This window comes from Oryzias latipes, chromosome 23 (genome assembly GCF_053564925.1).
Source record: "Oryzias latipes strain Hd-rR chromosome 23, Olatipes_Hd-rR_3.1".
Taxonomy (NCBI): Eukaryota; Metazoa; Chordata; class Actinopteri; order Beloniformes; family Adrianichthyidae; genus Oryzias; species Oryzias latipes.
The window spans coordinates 17,703,008-17,724,558 of record NC_136259.1 but is presented as its reverse complement, the minus strand read 5'-3'; the positions used below and the strand labels follow the sequence as shown (position 1 = coordinate 17,724,558).

Genomic DNA, 21,551 nt, shown 5'->3' with positions numbered 1-21,551 from the left:
ATTCTACAGCATTATTGCTGTCATTAATAATGCATTGGGTCCTTAAATGGTTTTGTTCCAAAGCTTTCTTGACTGACGCTGTACTGTTTTGCTTGTATACAAGACTCCCCAAGAACCTTATTGAAATGGATCTTCCAAGGATAGAAGGTTGACATCAAGCAAAAATGTTTTTTTATGTGTTTGGGAAAGACAGGTGGTGTGTGCTGATATGCTAACAGTTAAAAAAGCATTAAGCATCAGCTTAAATGCCAGATATATTCGATATACTGTAGTAGAGTATTGAAAACATACATATTTTTGTTTTAGGTCACTTTCTAAAAAAATAGTATGTCAAACACAGGTTGTACTACTTTGTGGCTCTTAAATTTATGACTCCTCTCTGGTTCTTGTGTGTCTTTTTCCGGACTCGGCCCAATGAACGACCAAAATGATTCTTTCTGAGCGAAGATCAGAGCGTGATCTAAAACTACTCTTTGCCAGGCCAAAATAATCCAGCAATCCTCCAAAGACATGATACTTTTTCTCTCTCATGTTTGGGGACTGTCATGCTTCCTCTCTTTGTCTGACTCAAACGTTCTCCACATCAAAGCCCCCCTTTCCCTCACTGTGCCAATCTTCTACAGTCGAATGAAAAATGCGTCCAATATCCCAGAGACAGGGCAATAATGACTGCAAAGCAATAGAGGTGAAGCAGACAGATGGCATCCGGCTAGTGATAGCAGTCTTTGCTTGGGTTAGCACTTGGGGAAGTCACAAGAAAGACTTTTTTTATGTGTGCATGTTGCTGTCTGTTTTCTCCGCCACGTTCTTTTATGTTATAGTCTAGGGTCATCAGAAGATGTCAAAAAAGTATTTTCAAAACTTCTGAAATAATCAATTTGATATTTACACAATATTTTTCTGGCAGAATGCTCATTGGATGATCCTAGCACCAATTTAGCATTTGTCACTTTTTAATATGTCCCAAACTTTCCACTATTTTTCCACCAACTTTGTGACAAAGCACCAGGTGCTTTTTTACACACAAAATCCTACAAGAGCCTTTTCATTCGGTCAAATTCTTATTTGAGCCCATTTTGCTTACATCAACAAAGACATGTCAAAAAGGTTCACTTTGCTGTTTTTCTGATCTGCGGGAGTACCATTGTAAAGAAAAAAACCCTACTGTCCTTCATCTGTCATAGTTGCTGAAATAGTAAAAGCTTCTTAAGTAAAGGTAGTTTGGACGCATTAGCAGTGCAGCCAGGGAGGCGTGAATCGTGGGGGAAATGGTGAATGTAAAAGGCCATTAGGAGGCTCCCCTTATGTTTGTGTGTGCGTTAGTCAGAGCCTGATGATGGATGAAGTATGCTGACGTGTGCAGCCCAGTGGACTGTGAGACTGGACATGGCTGGTCTCACTCCATCTCTTTCTCCCACTCTGCCTCCCTCGCGCTTTGCTTCACTTAAATAAGGCCAAACATGTCATGTTGCCACAACTCCCGTTCTCTCTATACTCTTCTTCTTTTCTTCCCTTCCCTTTGTCCCTTTCCTCCTTCTGCTCTGTGACATTTCAGTGTGTTGCAGGGCAGCCGGCAGCTTTGAGGTATCGGGCATACTTTTATTAGGTGTACATGTCATTGCTAAAGCTGAAGGAATCTCTGCAATCTGTTTGACTGGTTTATCCTTAATTCAGCACTTAGCACTCTTGTACCTACACAAAGCAGTTAAGAAAGAGAGATTTTTTTTCATTTAGGCTTAGAAATTGTGTGTGCGTGTGTGTGCATGTTTTAATGTCAAGCATAACAACGCCAAGAGGTCAACAAGCATATACAGTATTTACGCCTGCAACCATGTGCTTAAGGATTGTATAATTAATTCAGTCTAATTGAAAAAAAATGTTAATCCTCAAAGGGAATTTCATTTATAGTATAAATTATTAAAGAAGAGAACAAATAAATGAAGAAGAAAGAAAGTGTAGCAGCGAAACGGTTATAAATCTTCAGAGAATAAATCTGGGTTTGGACTGTCGCTTAGAAGCAGCTCAAGACTTTACATGCATCATCGCCTGCTATATGGTGTTTCATCTCTGCCATAAAGTGAAAGGGCGTATAGACAACTGAGCGGGCGTATTCAGGAACTGAGTGAGCGAGCCTTTCAACCACGCAGGCGCAATTCTAACTGAGCGACCCCGTATTTTAGAACTGCAGGCCTGTAATCCTAAGTGAGCGATGATCCTGCGCAGTCAATTCTCCTTTGTATATAGAAACTATGACAAAAGGCAGAGAACCGCATGCAGTTCAAGAGCCACCTGTTAACACCCCCCCCCCCCCCACTCTGAAAAATGAAAGCCCCGGCCCGCTCCCTCGCCGGATATGCTCAGTTGGAATTGGGCCTGCGTAGTTGTAAGGTGGTTTGCTCACTCAGTTCCTGAATACGCCCGCTCAGTTGTCTTTACGGCCTTTCACTTTATGGCAGAGATGAAACGCCATACCGCTAACAGGTAAACTGTCAGTAGACTGCATGAACTCATTTGCATTTTGACTTTAAATGATAACTGGACCGGGTGAGTGTGACACCACACATGGAAAATGACTTTCTTCCAGCTCTAACAAAGTTGCCATGTTGGAGCCGGATCGGTCAGTAAGCCGGGATTGGTCCAAGTCTGTCTGAGTCATCATCAATAGGGCAACCACTTGCCAATAAAGAGTGAGCTTGCTGGAAGTTCACACCCCTACCACTTGCAAGGCGGCTCAGGAGAATCCATCATTTTGATTGTTCAATGGGAGACCACATGCTTTTACTAAAACATCTAATTGGTCAGTTCATGACTTGTATAAGTTAAACTAAAGGAATGGTTCTTCTGACAAGTATTATGACTAAGTAATAGCTGGTTATGTTTCAGTAGACGTCTATGGGACTTTTCCTTCGTGGAGCCAGAGTGCATTTCCTGTTTGGAATGTTTGAGTAGAAGGGTCACTCAATGCAGATGTCAAATCAGTCTATGCTTTTGGGCCAATCAAGCAAATTTCAATTATTTTTTTCATTGTTACACCTTCAGCACCCTCACTTGTTCTTCCTTAATCATCTTCTCTTTGGAAAACAAACTAATCAAGTTTTTTTTCCGTAAAATTCAGTGCCTGTTCACATTAAGAACTTTATTTTTTACTTTACCTTAACAATAACTGTTAAAATGTCAAAACTGGCAAATAAAAACACATTTTGAGAAGCTGCCATGAGGAGGCGCACATACCTTTGTTGGCTGTAAATATGTTATAGCTTTAATAAGACCTAAGCAAATAAATGAATGAAGCTTTATAGGGGGGCCATGGTGCAGAGGTAGTGTTCAACCTTTAATCAGAAAGTTGCAGGTTTGATTCCCACCTTGCCCCCCCCCCCCCCCCCCCCCATGTGCCAAAGTGTTTTTGGGCAAGACACTGAACCCCACATTCCTCTTGGTGGCTATAGGTTGGCGTCTGTGTTCGGCAGCAGAGTGGGAATGTGTCTGTGCGTGGGTGAATGGGACTAGAAGGCACTTTGGGCCTTCAAAGAACGTAATAAAGCACCATATAAGTATAACGTTTAAATTAAACATATTATCAGCTATAGCCTTGATCACAAAGATCTAAACAAACATTTTTTTTTATTTTATGTGATTGAATAGAATATGATTTTGCTTTTCTCGCTAGTGCATTACCAATTTATGTTCCCCGTTCTGTTTGAATCCTCTGCTTGAATCTTTCAATGACTGATGCTTATTAACATCCTCATCTTCTGTCAGTGGGCCATGACTCACTCTGACACTCACGCTGCCTGTTTCATGTTTGGTGTACCTTGCCACATTGTTTGATTTCAACCAGAGGAAGACTTTCAGGGGTTTCAGGGATGTTCCTTCTTATTCAATCAAGCACACTGTCACTGCAAAGGGAGTTAGTTGCTAGGCAACAATGAGAACTCGGTGACAGGGTTCAAACGGTGGTCCTGTCTGCAGAGAGTGTACTGGCTTTGTCTACACCACAGTAATTCCTATTTTGTGGTGATGTTAGATAATGACTGTGAAATGACTCTCGGATGTGATTATTTGCTACTAAAATAAATTGATCTGACATTAAATACTTCAGGTTTTAAGGGTATTCTTGCTTTGAATTGACCTTGACTGTGATGTTACTCTCATATGACAATATGTATTATTATAGAAGGGACATTATAAGAGATGTGAAGTACATAAAGAATATGTAAATCAATATCACAGGTGATTGTCGTGTTTCTATGCTTCAAAGTGACAGTAATTTTACAAACAGGTGTGAATTAAAGCAGCCCAGGATTATTTAAAAAAGTTTTACATTGTCTTTTTTGCCTCTTCAATTTTATACCCAGTTTTGAACCTTAATATTCTAGAACTTGTTTCAAGATCTGAAACATTAAAAATGTTTTTTTCTTTCCCAGGTTCATCCAAAAAGCTCAGTCTTTTGCCCTCCTACTTTGGAGGGTTTTTCTTTCTCACTCCTCTTGTTCATGGCATGGTTAACAGAAAGTTTAAGTTAAAAGCAAACATTTTGCTGTTTCAGATCTTTTAGGAGGAAAATGCGAACAATGCGAACCAAAACCACTCGCCACAAAGACAGCTTCTTCCCCCGAGCTGTCACTCTTATGAACTCCTGACACCGGACTACTCAAGGACATTATACAATCACAAACTGTCAAACTGGAATTACTGCTGCTGCATTTTTGACTTTTTTATTTTAATCCATTTCTTTATTTAGTTATGTTTATTTATTCATACAGCTACCTTACATCTACCTTCTTTTTATTATTTATCTTTTTATTATTTATCCTTTTACCTTGCTAGTTTGCACGAGAGCACAAGTAACCAAAGACAAATTCCCTGTACATGCGCTGTACTTGGCAAATAAAGTGATTCTGATTCTGAAAAAGGGGGTTTCAACCAATGACTGTATATGAGAACTGGACCAAGTGATTGCGACGTCACACGTAGAATATGGCTTGATGCACGAACTTGATTATGTCGCCATTTATTTGTAATAAGGACACTTCCATGTTGAAGCCAGACAATCTCCATAAGCAGTAATTGGTCCGAGTTGGTCTGAGTTAATTTTTTCTTTGGCAACCACTTTCACCAAACAGGAGTGAGCTTGTTGGAAGTCCACACTCCTACCACCTGAAAACGGACTCGGGTGAACCTGACAATCAAACAATTCGAAAATTCAACATGAAAACAGCAGGCATTTATTAAGGCATCTGATTGACCACTTTATAACTTGCAATAAAGGAAAACAGAAATAAAATTTGCATGAGAACAGTTATCAGAGCAAGAATGTTCCAGTTATCATATACTGTCAATGGTTCAGAGATGTGTAGCCATCAGTAGCATGCTACTTTCCTAAAAAAGTTAAAGTGTGATTGAATTTGAGTTGGATTTCTATAGAGTCGACTGACTCACCTGCTATTGACCTGTATTCTATACCAAGAGATTATTTTAAGGTACATTGTTCCCTGTCCTTTTTGCATTTTGTTGTAACTTCTGGAACTTTATATCACTTTTTACTACAGTAAAAAAATTATCGTGCAGGCCTTTTTAAACATTTTTTATTTACATCCTTTGTTATTGAGCTCAAATATCATCTTGAGATTTTAGTCTGCATGAAAGTGTTGACATATTTTTATCTTTGTTATGTTATAGGTATGAGGCTGAAAAAGCCAGACTTTCAGCGAAAGCACAAGTTGAGGCTCAGTCCCAATTTCGAGATGAAGTTTCCAAGATTCTCTCTGCAGAGCGGGCTGCAGTTAGAGAAAACCTCCACCAGACTATTATTAGAGAGAGGATCGCCACAGAGGATGAGAAGCTTCGTGCTCAACTCTTTGTAAGTACCTTTCCAAAACAAGACCAATATACAGTTTTTGTTAGGTGAACTGCTACTCAAAACCTATTTAAAGGTGGGTATCTTGTAACCCGGGTGAGATACTGCGTTTAGTCTCCTTTCGCATCTCGTACGTGATGACATCGTCACCCTACGTGCGTCGGTGCGTCACGCGGCCATGTGACTCGGCCGTGCAATCGGAACCCTTTAAAAACAGCTGTGGGTAGGTTGCCGGGAGAAACGTGTGAGGAAGGCTCGGGTGTTTAGCTGGAGAAGCCAACTGCTGGCGCCGATTGTCCGGAGACGAGTGACCCACGAACTTAGAAGAACAGAACTGGTCAGGTGATTACTCTTGATGGTGAGCTACAGCCCAGGACCTAGAACCAAACCGGAACTCTGGGCAATTAGTCCAGAGCACCCTATGAACTCCACCTGCTCTGGTCGGGCTGGTAGGAGGCTTCTTCAGCCACCCTCTTTTCCTTCCCTTCAGTTCTCTTTTGATTCAGTTACGCGGCCATTCACAATTTTCACTCTTACAATCCCTATCCTTCACTCAGGATTACCCTCTGTTGGACACTTGGCCGTTGTAACGGACTCTGAACTCTTGCAATGAACTATTGAGTCGAATCGTGAGAAACTGAACTTTCTTGGAGGAGGAAAAAGTATTATTTACAAGTGTGAATTATTTTTTCCTGTAAATATTGTACGGCCATTCTATGTGTCGGTGATTGCAATTGTTTTTTTTCCTTTTGTTTTTTTTCAATTACATGGTACCAACAAACGCAACTCAGTGTCGGTCTCTTTCTCCACTCCTAGAGTCGAACAGAGATCTTCTGATCTAGCCCGGTGTACATTGAATATCTACTGTGTATCTGATATTGATATACGTAAAGGTTACAATCTGTTACTGAAAGTTCAGTAATGATAAGAACTGGGAATCAGAATTTAGTATTTTCTTTTAACTACAAAAAATTCACTACTTTTTGACATTGAATTTTTTTTCTAAATATAATTTCTAGGTTGTGAGACCAAACAGTTTGTGGGAGCCAGCCACTATGCACAATAGTTTGTGTAAAAATCTAAAGTTGGTAGTGGATGGCTGTCAAATATAGATGATGATGTCAGGAGCTAAAAGGAAAAGCAAATTATTGATAAAAGCAGCGAACAAGTGTGTTTGCTTGTGTTTGGATTTGATGTCAGATGTGTTTTTCACATTTTATGAAAGGCCAAAGAGATCTAAACCCAATTCTGTTCTCAACCAAAAAGCCAATATCATTGAAAGGTTGAATATAAGCCAGTAGAGATGGAAATACAATTCATTCAAAGCATTAGCAAAAGCTCCTTTCAGTTTAAGAGTTGACAGAAGCTTTTATTGTTCAAAAACCCATATCTTGGTTTCTTATTTTATCTTATCAAAAAGGGGGAACTTAATGTTATAAATATTTTTAAAGCTGTTGTCAATTTGATTAAAAACATATCACTAAAAACACAATGCTGGTATAAACTGCTTGTATTGGTGTTGGAATGGAAACATTTTTTAAACAAAACCCAACTTGAGCCATTTGCCAACTTTGCACACTGCCTGACCACATTATGTCTTAGATATAACTACCTTTACGAGTGGATATGGGCTGTCTGTGGGCAAAAAATGGGCAAATCTGTATGGGAATGCAGGTGGCTCATATAAATATATAAAGATGTAGCAGTGACACAGCGTCAGGCCCTCAACGGACTGTTGCACATCTCATGGCCGTTTCTACAGCTTGTCAAAACTGCTGTTGTGACCAAATGAATGAAACTGTCACTAAGCTTAAGGATGAACTAGTAAAACTCGCTGGGAAACAAAGACGCGGCCGTGGAAGGGGGGGGGGGGGGGGCTGGGGGGCAGCAGCAGACAAGGTCCATCTCCCGCCACATCGGCACGGTTGTCCGGCCGAGCGAAAAGCTCCCCCACAACTGTAAATGGCAACCACACTGGCCGATCTGCCGCCGTTTCCTTCACTGGGGCCCAAGCGAGGAAGCGAACCCCAGAAGCGGCTCAGACCCTGCGCCCGGTGCGCAGAGAAGCAACTTCTAACAGGAGGATAAAACTACTCCGGGACACTTTGACTGAACGGTGCGTCTGCCGCGATCCACCACAATCCGAGCGGCCCCGAAATGGCTCCCCCGCCACAGGAGCAGCCCCAAGAACAGCAGCGGAGGAGCGGGATGGTTCTGCTACCACACCTGTGGAGTCCCACTCCCCCCCACCTCTACCACTCTTCACCCCAATAGCCTTGATCATCGGAGACTCCATCACCATGAATATAAGATACTTTAACGTAGTTACCAGATGTTTTCCGGGAGCCAAAGTGAAGGACTACGATTATTGTCCACGTTGGGACTAATGACGCCACACTGCAGCAGTCATAGGTAACAAAACTGGATTTTCTGGACCTCTTTCTCTTTTTAAAAAACACTGGGAAAACTGTCTTCATTTCTGGACCAATCCCCACACTCTCTCTCGAGGATCCACTAGATTCAGCAGGATCCTCTCCCTGGACACCTGGCTGCAGTCCGCCTCTTGCAAGTTCAGGTTTGGTCTAATTGATAATTTTAATCTTTTTTGGAACCGCCCCTGTTTTTATCGACCTGACGGTCTTAATATCTCAATTTTTTAATTGCTAAACTTAAAAGACTGACAATAAGGGCAGAACGGCGGAAAACAAAACTCACAATACATCACCAAATGTTTAAAAACACACTAATACATTACAATAACTCCGTTAAAAAGGCAAGGCAAGACTATTTCTCAAAGTTCATCGCAGAAAATCAGTCAAAGCCAAAAAATCCTCTTTGCCACAATTGACAAAATAATAAACCCAATCTCTGGCCCGCCCTCCACCTTTAGCAGTAATACCTGTGAGGAGTTTGCAGTCCACTTTACCATTAAGATAGATGACATTAGATCATCTATCTTACAGGGGAGGGATCAACAACCCCCTGTTGACCTTTCCATTGTACGTCCTCCTATCAGTGAGAAACTGCTCGACAGTTTTGTCTTGATTGACGCTGCAGCACTCTGACAAGTGATGTCCTGAATGAAAACAAAAACCTGTTCTCTTGATCTCATCCCCACCTCACTTTTTAAGTCAGTTTTGACATCCTGTGAGGAAGAGCTACTAAACATCTTGAACTGCTCTCTTCAGACTGGAGTCTTTCCTGCATCCCTAAAGACTGCTTTGGTGAGACCCATTCTGAAGAAGAGTGGTTTAGATGTGTCCAATTGAAATAACTACCGGCCGGTATCCAACCTGTCATTTTTGAGTAAAATTTAAGAAAAGCTTGTTTTTACTCAACTGAATGATTTTATTAATGAAAATAACATTTTAGAAAAGTTTCAGTCTGGTTTTAGATCTCATCACTCAACAGAGATGGCCCTTGTCCGGGTCTTAAATGATCTCAGGTCCAATGCTGACATGAAGAAAGTATCTGTTTTAGTCTTACTGGACCTGAGTGCAGCCTTCGACACAGTTGACTACTCTATCCTTTTAAACAGACTTCACGACATGGTTGGAATTACTGGGACAGCTTTTAATTGGTTTAAATCTTACCTCACAGATAGAGATTTTATTGTTAATTTAAATGACTTTTCATCTGGAAGGCACAAACTGACATGTGGGGTGTCTCAAGGCTCCATCCTGGGTCCCACACTTTTTAATCTTTACATGCTTCTGCTTGGTGATGTCATCAGGAGACACAGCATTAACTGTCATAGCTATGCTGATAACACTCCACTGTATGTAGCTTTGTCCCGTGACGACACTGGACCCATGTATAGTCTTTAAATTGTATTTTAGATATTAAAATGTGGATGGGAGAGAACTTTTTGCATCTCAACCAAGAAAAAATTGAAGTCTTGGTAATCGGTTCTGAAGCTGAGAGGGATAGGGTCCAATTTTATCTGTCAACCAATTCAATGACTACGTGAGGATGTGAGGGCCTCATTCAGTCGAGGTTTTTAAAAAGAATTAAAGACACAACTTTTTAAATCGGCTTTTAATTAGATTTCATGTCATATCTTTTTTACTCTTCAGTCTTTATATGTTTTATTACATCATTTTATCATTTTAGTTGTTTTATCTCTCGGTCGGCCGTGGTGCAGCGGTAGGGCGGTCGACCTACGATTACAGGTTCGATTCCCGCCTTGTACGCCCATGTGTCGAAGTGTCCTTGGGCAAGACACTGAACCCCACCTTGCCTCTGATGGGAGGTTGGCGCCTGTGTTCAGTAGCGGAGCCGTCATCAGGGTGTGAATGTGTGTGTGAAAGGGTGAATGGGACTGTGACTGTAAAGCGCTTTGGGCCTTCGAAAGAAGCTAGAAAGCGCTATATAAGTATACACCATTTACCATCTAGAATTTTTAGTCTTATATTTTATGATATTTTATCACATACATATTTGTTTTATCTAGAAATTTTTGCTGTTATATTTTGTATAAAATTTTAACACGTATTTATTTGTTTAATGTCTTTTAGCCAAAGTAGACTGTTTACGAGTGTTTTCTCACCCTTGGCTGGGGTGTTTGTGTCTATACTGACACCCCGGCCAATAGGACAGGTCAAACGGCACCTTCTGGTTTCTCTCTTCTTGAACTTTTTTTTTCTTTAGTCATTTCTCTTTTACTTGTGTTTGTTTTTGTGTATTTTATTGTGCGGGGATTATTTAATTATTTCATTGCATGCATTGGGATTGATGTTTTCTGCATTCTTGTTTTGTTTTTATTTGCAGCATAAAACTGTTCATGCACATTTTTTAACGGCATCCTGCGGTTGTCAGGTCGTAGTGAACCCTTAAACAATATGTAAGAAGAAAAAGGATGAAGTATGTGAGACGCAGGTACAGATTTTTCTTTTGCGCAACCTCCTGCGCACTGCAGGGTTTTAATAAGTTTTGGTGCACATCTTTAGGGCTGCTGTGTCCTTTAAGACAGTGGTCAGTGGACAGTGGACCGACGCGGCTAAAGTTAGCGTCTAGTTGTTAGCATCCAAGTCTAAGTTTTATGATTCAAGATTTTGTTATGCTGTATAAATATGTATGCGTATGTATGTATCTGTTTAGATCTAGTTAGATAAATTCTGGACATACTGTATAAATATCCTTCTACAGCAGGGGTGTCAAACATGCGGCCCATGGGCCGTATCCGGCTGGCCAGATTGTTCAATCCGGCCCAGTCATGAAGAGTAAAAATTACAAGGATGTTTAAAAAAACAAGCGCATTTCTAGTCCATTCCTGTGGCGAGGTATGATTTTTTTAAAGAAATAACCGTAATGCGCAATTCTACCACTAGGGGGAGCAAAGGAAAAGCAAAACAGGTGAAACAGCATACATCTGCATGTGCCAAAAGCGAAACCTTACAGCTCTGCGTCTGCGTAAGATGCAGTTCGGTTCCCTGCGAGCTTCACCGCTGTTACATTGCTATAAGAATGATCAGTAGTCTTCTTCCACTTTCGGCTTCTCCCATCAGGGGTCGCCACAGCGAACGAGTCGCATGGTAAATTTGGCAATGTTTTACGCCGGATGCCCTTCCTGACGCAACCTTCTCAAACCGGGCTTGGAACCGGCAGAGGTAGAGAAAGGAACAGGGAGCAGCCCGGAGTCGAACCCGGGTTTCACGGACGGAAGGCGCCGCAAACCAGCACGAGCTAAACTGGCTCCATAAGAATGATCAGTAGTGACCCTCTAATAACCAAGATGTTTTCCAAAAGGAAAACAGGTTGAAGTGAAGTGCTGAGCTTTCCAGGAAAAAATTAACAGTTTTATTTGTTCACGGAGCTGAATGCAAAACCTGCATGCTTGGTATATCATCAACAGGTCACAGTGCTCAACGAATATAACATTCAGCACCACTATGAGACTCACCATAAAGAAAAGTTTCACCATTTGGAATTAAGAAAAGAGAAGATTTACCAAATATTAGCTGGACTGATAAACAACCGTCTGCATTTACTGCAGCCGTCAGTGACGTCGATTATGGAGCAGCGAGAGACACCTTATTGCAAAAAAGTTGGAGCAAACATCCAAACCATTTTCGGATGGTGAACTTATTGAAAAATGCTGTAGGCTGCAGAAGTCTTGTGCCCAAAAAGCAGTCGACCTTTGCCAACTTGGGCAACTTGGACTTGAAGGAATCCAGTCATTTATTGCATTTTCGGTCGCTGTTAGTGAAAGCACCAACATCACAGATGTATACAGCTGTGCATATTTAGTATTGCTGTTGCAGAGACCGTCACAGGAGAGTTTCTTGAGTTGATGGACACAACAGAAGCTGATGACACAGTCAGCTCTCTAGTTACTGCAGTCTGGTCACTGATGGCGCCAATTAAAGGTCAGGAATAAAGGCAGGTGTTACTACAAAATTCAGGCAGCCAACCAGGAAAAGATTCTTGGACATTGTATTGTGTTTGGCACACTTGAATGACAGTAAATGTGTTTCTGCACAGGATATGAATCCTGATATTGATGGCGGGGTGAAGTTTCAGGAGCAAAAGGGAGGTTAACTCCAAATTCTTATGTTCACAAATGTTTGCAATTTTAATTTAGTTACATTTTTTAATGATTTGCACATTTACATTTTAGACAGGTGTTTCATTTTTTTCCGTAGCCCCTCTTGAGTTTATTATTGGGATTGCTTCAGTGTCAGATGTAAAATATTCAGTCTGTATAAAATTGAATAAACCAAATTTTTCAAGTTAAATGCATTTTATTTGAGATCCATTGGTCTCTGTGAATGAACGTGTAATAATAAGTGATTAGGCTGCCGATTTAAAAAAAACAAAGCTGTTTTTTGCTTTTATGTTACTGTGTACTATGTCATTGAATGTGGCCCCCAAGCCAAAATGAGTTTGACACCCCTGTTCTGCAGTATGCTTAAAATGCATCCTCATGATCTCACGCTTAGGAGACAAGAAAAATGTTTGGTTTCTTTAACATACGTGTTCGGAGCTCTTCCATCCTATGCGTTAGGATTTACACTCTGTTCCATAGACAGATCTCAAGTAGGAAGCGGGATTTAGCAAATTTATGAAGGCAACAGGCCCCGCCCTGATAAGAGTCGGACAATTTGCCTTTTAATATGAAATTTGACACAAAGTGCGATGCTATGCAAATGATAATGCATTACGTTGACGGGGCACTGGTTTGGAATTTCCTTTGAATTTTGACACAAAAACAGCATTTTTACAATGCAATAGATTAGGGCTGCACGATATGAGGAAAACTTGCGATATGCGATATTAGAGATTAATATTGCGATAACGATATAATTTGTGGTATATAAAAAAAATAGAAAATGCCAAAAACATCATTCCCATTTCATTGCAACAGTTTAAAATTACACTCCAAATGACCCTCATCGACATAGGTGACAAACATCCAACATAATAGGCCTCCATCTGATTGGTAAACAATGGGAAGGCGTCCATCTGATTGGTCAAAGCAAAAAGGGATTTATTTGATTCGTTAAATGCGTCAAGCTGCCATAAGATTGTTTTAACACATTTTGGGTTTACAATTTATTGCGATATTCGCAGTCTTTTGCGATATGCCTATTGCAGAGCTGTATATTGCGATAACGATAAATTTGCGGTATATTGTGCAGGCCTACAATAGATTTTAAGTTACTTTCATATTCATTTTAAGCAAACCATGTATTAAAATGTATAGTAAATTGCAAAATGCATTTTCAAAGTGAATGGTCAAGTTACATATTGAATTATAAATTGCAAAATGTATTGTCATTTGAACTATGATATCAAAACCCCTGACATTGTAAAATCAAATTAATTTTGTTTTTCTTTAATATTTTAATTTTTAAAATTGTCTGTTGCATTTTCAAATTTCATGGTCAAATTACGATTGAATTGTCAATTAAATATTTTTTAATGGTACAAATTATATGGCAACATATTGTACGTAATACTTCGAATTATGACTCAAAAAACCTCCATACTTTTGCACCACGGTTTCCTTATCTGCAATTTTCAGGGCAAATTTCGAATTAATCATGTTTTATTATTGAATAGACTTGACACGATTCTTGGTATAACCTTGCAAACTAAGGTAGGAGGTTTTTATTTGATGAGATTCTGCCTTCATGGAGACGCATTCCTCTCTTCACAAGTGAAAAGTTCTGTTGTGTGTGAATGGCACACTGATAAACATTAGCTCTGTGTTGCCATGAGCTTTACTTCTACTAGTAATTCAATAAAAGACTTTAGCATTATCATGTTCCGCTGCCAGAAAGCTGTGCACAGACACAGGAAATTATAGTTTTCTAGTATTTATACATCAACGTAAAAATCTAAACTCAGAGGACCTTTGCAGTTAATTGTGAGTCTGGGACAATAAGTAAATGTTTGTAGTCATCTATGTCCAAATCCATGGCTGTTCTTCCTGCTGCTGCCATAAAAAATGTCCTTTTATTTGGCAGCTTGTGTCTTTATTTTCACTAAATTACCCTTCTAAAAATTGTCAGATAAGCTTTTCCATACACACAAGCAGTTTACTGTTTACAAAAGAAAACACATTTTCCCTGGAGTGTAGCCGCTGTTTACAAACCTATGCTATTGATTATATAGCTCATTTCACACGATCATTGCTGTAATAGAAAAATGAATCATTTTGTTGAGACAAGAGTTGGAGAGAGGCGGTGACGTGATTCCTAGCCACAGGGCAAGTGAATGAGGAATCCCTCATTTGGAACGAAGTTCAGACCGAAAAGGAGGGCTGTGATGAAAGTGATTGCAAGAGTGGAAACCCCGTGAAGTGATGCGTTTTCCCCTTCAGCGTCTTTTAGGAGAAGTGTTACAGTTAAAGGTTTTCTTTAATTTAATTTTATATAGAGATGCAAGGGGCAGCCTTTTCAGGAACTCAGGAACATTTTCATCTGTGAGCTGAAGCTATTCCTTGTAGCCTCCAGGCTGACCTGTGGCCTTCAGCAACCTTTGAAGCTGCACATAAAAATGCTGCTGGTCTTTTAAGGTCAGTCTTAAAACTTCTGTCTGGTTGTTTGTGTATTTGAATTAAAAAAAAAATATCACCTTTAAGTTTGTGTCGACTTCTTCAAAGCTCGAACCAGCAAGTTTTGACCTTTTTGCTTTACATTTCAATATTTTTTAGTGTTTAAAGTGAGATAAAATGTTCCATTTACTCCTGAAAACCCTCTGCAAACTGGATCGACTAGGTAAATGTCAAGTTAGAGGCCTTCTTAAGGAAAAATTAAGTTTTGGCCTTTTTTAGAGCCAAAATCGTAATCAGGATGTCTACTATTGAATTTCATTTCACTATGTCTCAAAACTCAAAGCAGTCAGCTTCTTGTAGCAAACTTTTCATTGATAAACCACTAAAACTCTTTGTGTTTCTATCTTTTGTTTGTCTCTTTCTGATGCATTGGTGTGAATCTTTATCCATGAGTTATGAACATTTGAGTGTCTGGATAATTTTCCCCTCATTTTAAGGTTGATGGAACGACCTTTTCCATGATGTACCAAATCATCTCAGCTCAATTAAATGAAATTCACCTCGTTTGTCAAGCACATGAACATTTGTAATTAGAAGGTATAAGCTGCTCTGATTGCTGAGCACAGTCAATACAGAGATCGAATAAGAGCTTAAGGGAGAGTTTATGGGTTGCTGTAGTAGGCATATAATCTGGTGTCTGATAGAGCTTTAAGGGATCAATATTATAGACCCTTTATGGTTAGGCTGTTCTTCTGTCATTTTTTCTTTATATCTGATTGCTTTTAGTCTGCCTTTTTTCTTTTTTTCTTTCTTTTTACTACTCTCCCCAGTTTCCTGAGGTCACTCTAACATGTCCATGACACACTTTGGTCAAAAGAGGTACTATATCACTTTTACATTCAATTATTTCCTTTAGATGGATTTTGGCTTTTTTCTTTCAACTTTTTAACCTATTTGCTATTTGACTACCCTTGTAAAGTATTGCTTTGCAAAAGTAAAATCCTCCCAATAACCCGTGTGCTATCTTATGGTGTCCAGATGACCCCACCCTTACATTGACATGTTATCCCTACCAGGACAAAGGTGGATAAGGGGGAAGATCACTAATCACCAGTGAACATCACAAATCATTGAAGAAAAAAAGGTTCAGCGCACTGTCTTGTGGGGTCCAGATGACCCCACTCCCAATGTTAAATGCCTTGGATAGCACAAGGGATAAACAGTGTGAGAGAGCGTAGAAGTACAATTTCTAAGCTGGCTTGATGTCAAGGACAATTTACTGTCACATGTTGACATTTGTGGGTAAAATCTGGCTACAAATGTTTACTCATCCCTTTTAAACATTTAAGCATTAAAATTGCTTAGAATTTTGAAACACTGAACTACATATATGCATCACAGCTAGAGTATTTCAACATCCTTCTTTTGTTTTATTTTTTAACATTTGAATTCTCAAAATTACTTTTGTTTTCCAAAATGTTAATTTTTTTACAAATTTGTTTTACAAAATTAGAAAAAAAAAGTATGACATGTATTGTGATATTGTACCGGAACAAGTTTCAATTTTTCTTTTTTTAGGAGTATGACTTGGCAAAAACTAGTGAATGTTAATATGCCTTTCATTGTAATTGAATTGTAATAAAAGTATTTTATTTATTCATCACAACGTAAAGAACTGCAACTGTATCTCATATACAAGTTGCCTTTACCCAAGCAAATGCATAGGGATTTTATTTTGGTAAATTAAGATAAATTTGTTCTTAAATGAACAACCAGCTATGTCTGATTTCCACAACAAAATTTGTTTCAGTATAAGAAAAGCAAACATAGAATGAATGTGCCTTAACAATAAGGTTCTACAAGTATGGTTAAGGAAATAAAGTGCTGTTTATTTGTGGCATTGCTAAATGTAGCTTCTCTGATACTTCAAAACACTTTAGGAGCCTAAATGGTGCTTCAAAAATAAAGGAGAGAAAAAACACGCACATTTTTCCAGAAAAATTTAAGTATGATGAGGCAGCAGGACAGGGTGAAGGAGAACGCTTTATTGTGGCTAAGGTGCTTTATTTACATGACGGTCTGCACTGCAGAACCACAGTTCTATTTTCTCTCACGTTGAAGTTAACACTTTTAAAACGCAGCAATCCGTGTTTTTGTATGATACTGGCAGCAACAACGGACCCATCCCAAGCAAAAACAAAGTAGTACACGTCTCAAAACAACTAAAACTGTGAGGCTGACTGAACATTTAGCATGTAACACAAGCTGGTTCTTGCAAGATCTCGCTGTTTTGTGCGGTGTAGAGCTGCTCAAAGAGGGTCAGTGTGCAGTGAAGCCAACTAGCGGTCGGGGGTTTAAGTGGAAAACGAGTCGGACGCTGAAGGATGCTCAAATATGAGTTAAATAAATATTGTCCTGATGATGCAAATTTTGCCGAATGAAAAATTGTGATATATCACCGAATCGTTTTGTCCCTACACCCCTAGTAGGAACCATGGGACATTGCTGATTAAATGATATTTGTCCATCATTTCAGCTGAAGGTTTTTTGGCATGAATCGATACTGAATATGCTCCGTACTAATCATAAAGCTTTTATTAGTATGTGTACATTAAAGACACATATGAAAAAAAGTCAAACATCATCGTCCAATCAGCTGTATCCCGTAGTATCTACCTTTTCCCGTTTCTTATTGTGTTTTTTAACATTTCATTTCAATTTCTGGAAATGTTTCATTTTTACTTTGTTTCATTTTTTTTGGAATTATTTTGGTTTCTGGAATTCTGTTTTGATCTGTAAAATATAATGTATTACTTTTACTATTTGTTTTGCTTTTTTTTTTATTGTCATTGTGATCTATAATAACTGTGACTTTGGTGTAGTTTACACTTCAGGGCCACAGTACCTTTTGGTTTACACACAAAAGAAATGTTTGGACATTCTGGTGCTGCATCAAAAAAAAGATTAACTTATTATTCCTGTCTGCTAAAACCTGATCTTAATATTGCTTTGTTTTAACAAACCATCAAAGTATTTTTATATTTGGCTGATTTATGACACTTTTTCAGCAGACACATGTACTACTATATCATAAATATTATGCTGTTTTTACAAGCACAATTGTGGTGATGTTTTCCTCAAGGTTTAACTTGGACAGAAAATGAAGCAGGAGAGAATGTGAATGTCAGGTGACCACCTATCTAATATAAACAAACCCTGGTCCTTTGTCTAAAATGAAGCAAAACAAATCCTTCTTCTATTATTCCAGACCACACTATGGTAATGCTGTTAAATGAAAATCAAAAAAAATCATTTATTAATGAGGATTTAAGAATATTTCAATTAATGTTTAGGATGGCCAACAAAAGCTAAAACAAGGAAATAATGCCTCTTGTAAAAAAAAGAAAAGTTTTTTTTTTACTCGAAGTTGCAAATAACTTTTCCTAGGTTTTATTGTGTTTACTTTGCACAAAGAACATTTGTACTTGCACTAAACCAACACTGCAATTTGACTCCTTCTTTGAACAAGTTAAATGCTGAAATGAATGGGTTTTGTTGTTTATAATAGAGACTTTTGGTTCATTACAGTGAATTTTACTTTCAGACGCACATTAGGCATGGACAAGTGACACTTAAGTTGTTGAAATTAAAAGAAAAAAAAATTAAAATAAAATCTAAAATTATGTTTAGATGGTTGGAAAGGACTGTGACAGATAAAAGTAAAGCTTTTGTGCCACCAAGCTTCTAAAAGTGTTGCAAATCTAAAACTAGCTCAGCAGTAGAAGTAAAAAGCTTGGTAATGCTTGGAATATGAAGAAATATAATGTGTCAAAATCTCAAAGCCATGAGGGAAGTAAAGAACGGGAAGGCTCCACAAGCAGATAACATTCTCCTAACTGAAATGTTTAGATTTGAGCATGAAATTAAAAGCAGCTCAGACTGAATTTCCAACAATTTCATGGATTGAGGAAAAATTTGCTGATGAAACAGGTGAACAGAATTTTAGCTGAATTAATGTTATTGCTACCAGTCAGGAACAAGCATGGTGGAGAAGTAACAATGATTAAAACAGAGAATAAACTCTGTCATATTCAATTCACACAACCTATAAATATGTCAAACTTAATTATTTCTAAGAAATTGGCCAATTATAGTTAGATGGGCAGCTCATCATAATTTGGTTAAAATCTGTAAACCCGACCCACCAAACTTTCCCATTTATGTCATCAGCATTTCAGATGTTATTGTTGTAAAAGCTCACTGACTCATCTGTTTTCCTCACTCATCAATTTTCTTGTTCTGAAAGACCCACTCTCATAAAAATTGTGTTTTTGGTGTTTTTAACATGTTTTTGTGACCGGTTCTGCCCACAACTCAAAAGCAGGTTTCTAATGAACTACTGCCGCTCTGCAGAAACTATGTCCTAGAGAATGACACAGATTTCTTTGATCTGAACTAAAAACAGCATAAATATGGTTAAAAGACCACGGGGAACGCTTTTAAAATAGCTTATAAGAAGATCGGAGTGGGTCTTTGAGCCATCTGATCCCACAAAATGATTAAAATGAGCTGCAAATTGCAATAGGATTTTTTTTTTTTACTCCTCCCCTTGAGCTCTTAAAGTTTTATAAATAGATCCTCATTAGAAGTTTTTTCTTTATTGTATTAATGTAATAACATGAGTGTTGCATAATATTATTTTTTCCCTTTAAAAAAATAAAATAAATAAAAACTCCCATCACGCATTATGATAAAAACAAAAAAAATCAACTCATTCTAAAATGTGGCCATAGTGCCTGTTGGTCTGTACCATCCCGAAGGAATTTCTTTTCTCAGTCAGTCTCATTCCCGTCAGTCTGACTGGCAGCAGCCAGCCGGCAAATCTGCCGGTAATTGAAATTTCACCCGAGTGTAGGCAGGTGTGTTTGTTGTCATCGTCAGCAGCGTTGGGTTTCTGGGGTTCTGTTGTCTGAGGGGAACGTGTTCAGTGTCAACAAGCACACATGTTCTGCCATTCATGGAGAGCTATGATAAGGGAAATGATAAAATGGGTACAAACAATGTTCATGCCCATGTTCCCATCATGATTTTACTTATTAGAACATTTTCCATACATTGTTTTTATTAGAGCATAACTTCATTTTATTATATTAATGAATCAACTTGATGTGAGAAGAGCTGTAAATTTACCACACAACATGTTTCTTTTTAACAGGACAACTTGGGCGAAAAGTATTGAGACGGTATATTGACAAATTCAGAAAAGCATGTATTTGCAGGCACTGTGGGTGTGATCTTGTTGCCTCAGCTACACATACAAACTCGTGTACAAGTCAAACAACTCTTTTTCACAGTCTCCATCCTTCTGTCACTCCACATATCTGTATTTTAATAAAACCACGAACCTGCTTCATCCCCTCTTTTGATTTTTTTTTGCTCCCAGCAGAGCCAAACTTGTCTAGAAGTCGATCAATCACTGGCCGCGGCTTCTGTCATAGCTTCTCCAGACACGAGCTCTAACCTTCAGGCAGACTTTTCAATCAAACCCAGAGCAATCAATCTTCCCTTGCTCCAAACAGTGACTGGATGGGGTAATAGTTTTGTGGATTGTTGGCAACTGGTTTAAAAACCCTTAAATCTAAAATGTTCCTTATTGTTGTATTTTTTCTGGCTTTTTTTAAAGCAAACATATTTGATAATCCTGTTTGATCTTCTATTACAGAAATATTTAACAGTTCAACATTATTGGTTTACTTCTCTTTTTTTTCCCTACAATAGTAAAAAGAAGTATATTCTTGATCTTAAGCTTTTTATTTTGGGTCTAATTTAATCAATGTTTATTTTGTAGAAAGCCATGAAGTGGAATATATTCTCAGGAGGAATCTTGTTTAAAGAACTAAGAGAATGCAATTTGTTACCATTAACCTAATTTATGGTTATTAGAACAAACACGTTTGTGGACCCGGAGTCCCTAAATAATTGTAGATTTAAACAGTATTCCAGTCATCCTTACAGGGGGACCCATGTAAAAAATGTAGCTTAAAATAGCATTTCTGAGTATTTATGTTTTGATATTGTTTTGATTCAGGAGCAGATAAATGCAGCTATGAAAAGCTTATAAATGGGACATAGAACCTACTATCAGCAAACATCTTTTGTAGACAAATAGATCTATCTACCTCTTTGTTTTCTCGTCCAATCTGGCATCTTGCTTAAAACTTTGTAGCACCAGTAATATATGGTTGAAGGTGTGAGGGGCTGTACACTGGCGAGGAAGTGTGAAAACGGATGATGGGAATTAGGTGCAGGCTTACACCTGACCAAAGGTCCCGCCCACAACTTAGAGACATATTTTCTAATAAACTTCTGTTGTTCTGCAGAAACTATGTCCTAGAAAACAACGGGTTTTTAAACAGCATAATCATAATTAAAAGACCACTGGGAACACTTTGCAAAAAGATCACAAGAGGACTGGAGTGGGACTTTAACATGCATTTCATTGCATGCGAGTTCCAGCAACATTGTTCATTACAAGTGGGCTTACAGATAAAAAAAAAAAAAATACATGCCGAATCCTTAGTGGCAGAGCAGCAAAACCTGCATACACTGCTTTGATTCGGGGATTGTAAGCAGTAAAAGTAGATTTCGCTTTTTAAAAAAAATTTTTTTAATCCATTTGAGGAAACTAGTGTG

General features: G+C 38.5%; 1 protein-coding gene across 4 annotated transcripts in view; it reads left to right on the top strand.

Annotated features, from left to right (window-relative positions):
• chchd3a (coiled-coil-helix-coiled-coil-helix domain containing 3a) overlaps positions 1-21,551 on the top strand; it is an 84,802-nt gene that overhangs the window by 20,496 nt on the left and 42,755 nt on the right. For all 4 annotated transcript variants that reach the window (XM_011491134.4, XM_011491133.4, XM_011491132.4 and 1 more), the window contains one exon: positions 5,680-5,860. In XM_011491134.4, the coding sequence (XP_011489436.1) occupies positions 5,680-5,860 (181 nt within the window). The remainder of the gene's footprint in view (positions 1-5,679; positions 5,861-21,551) is intronic.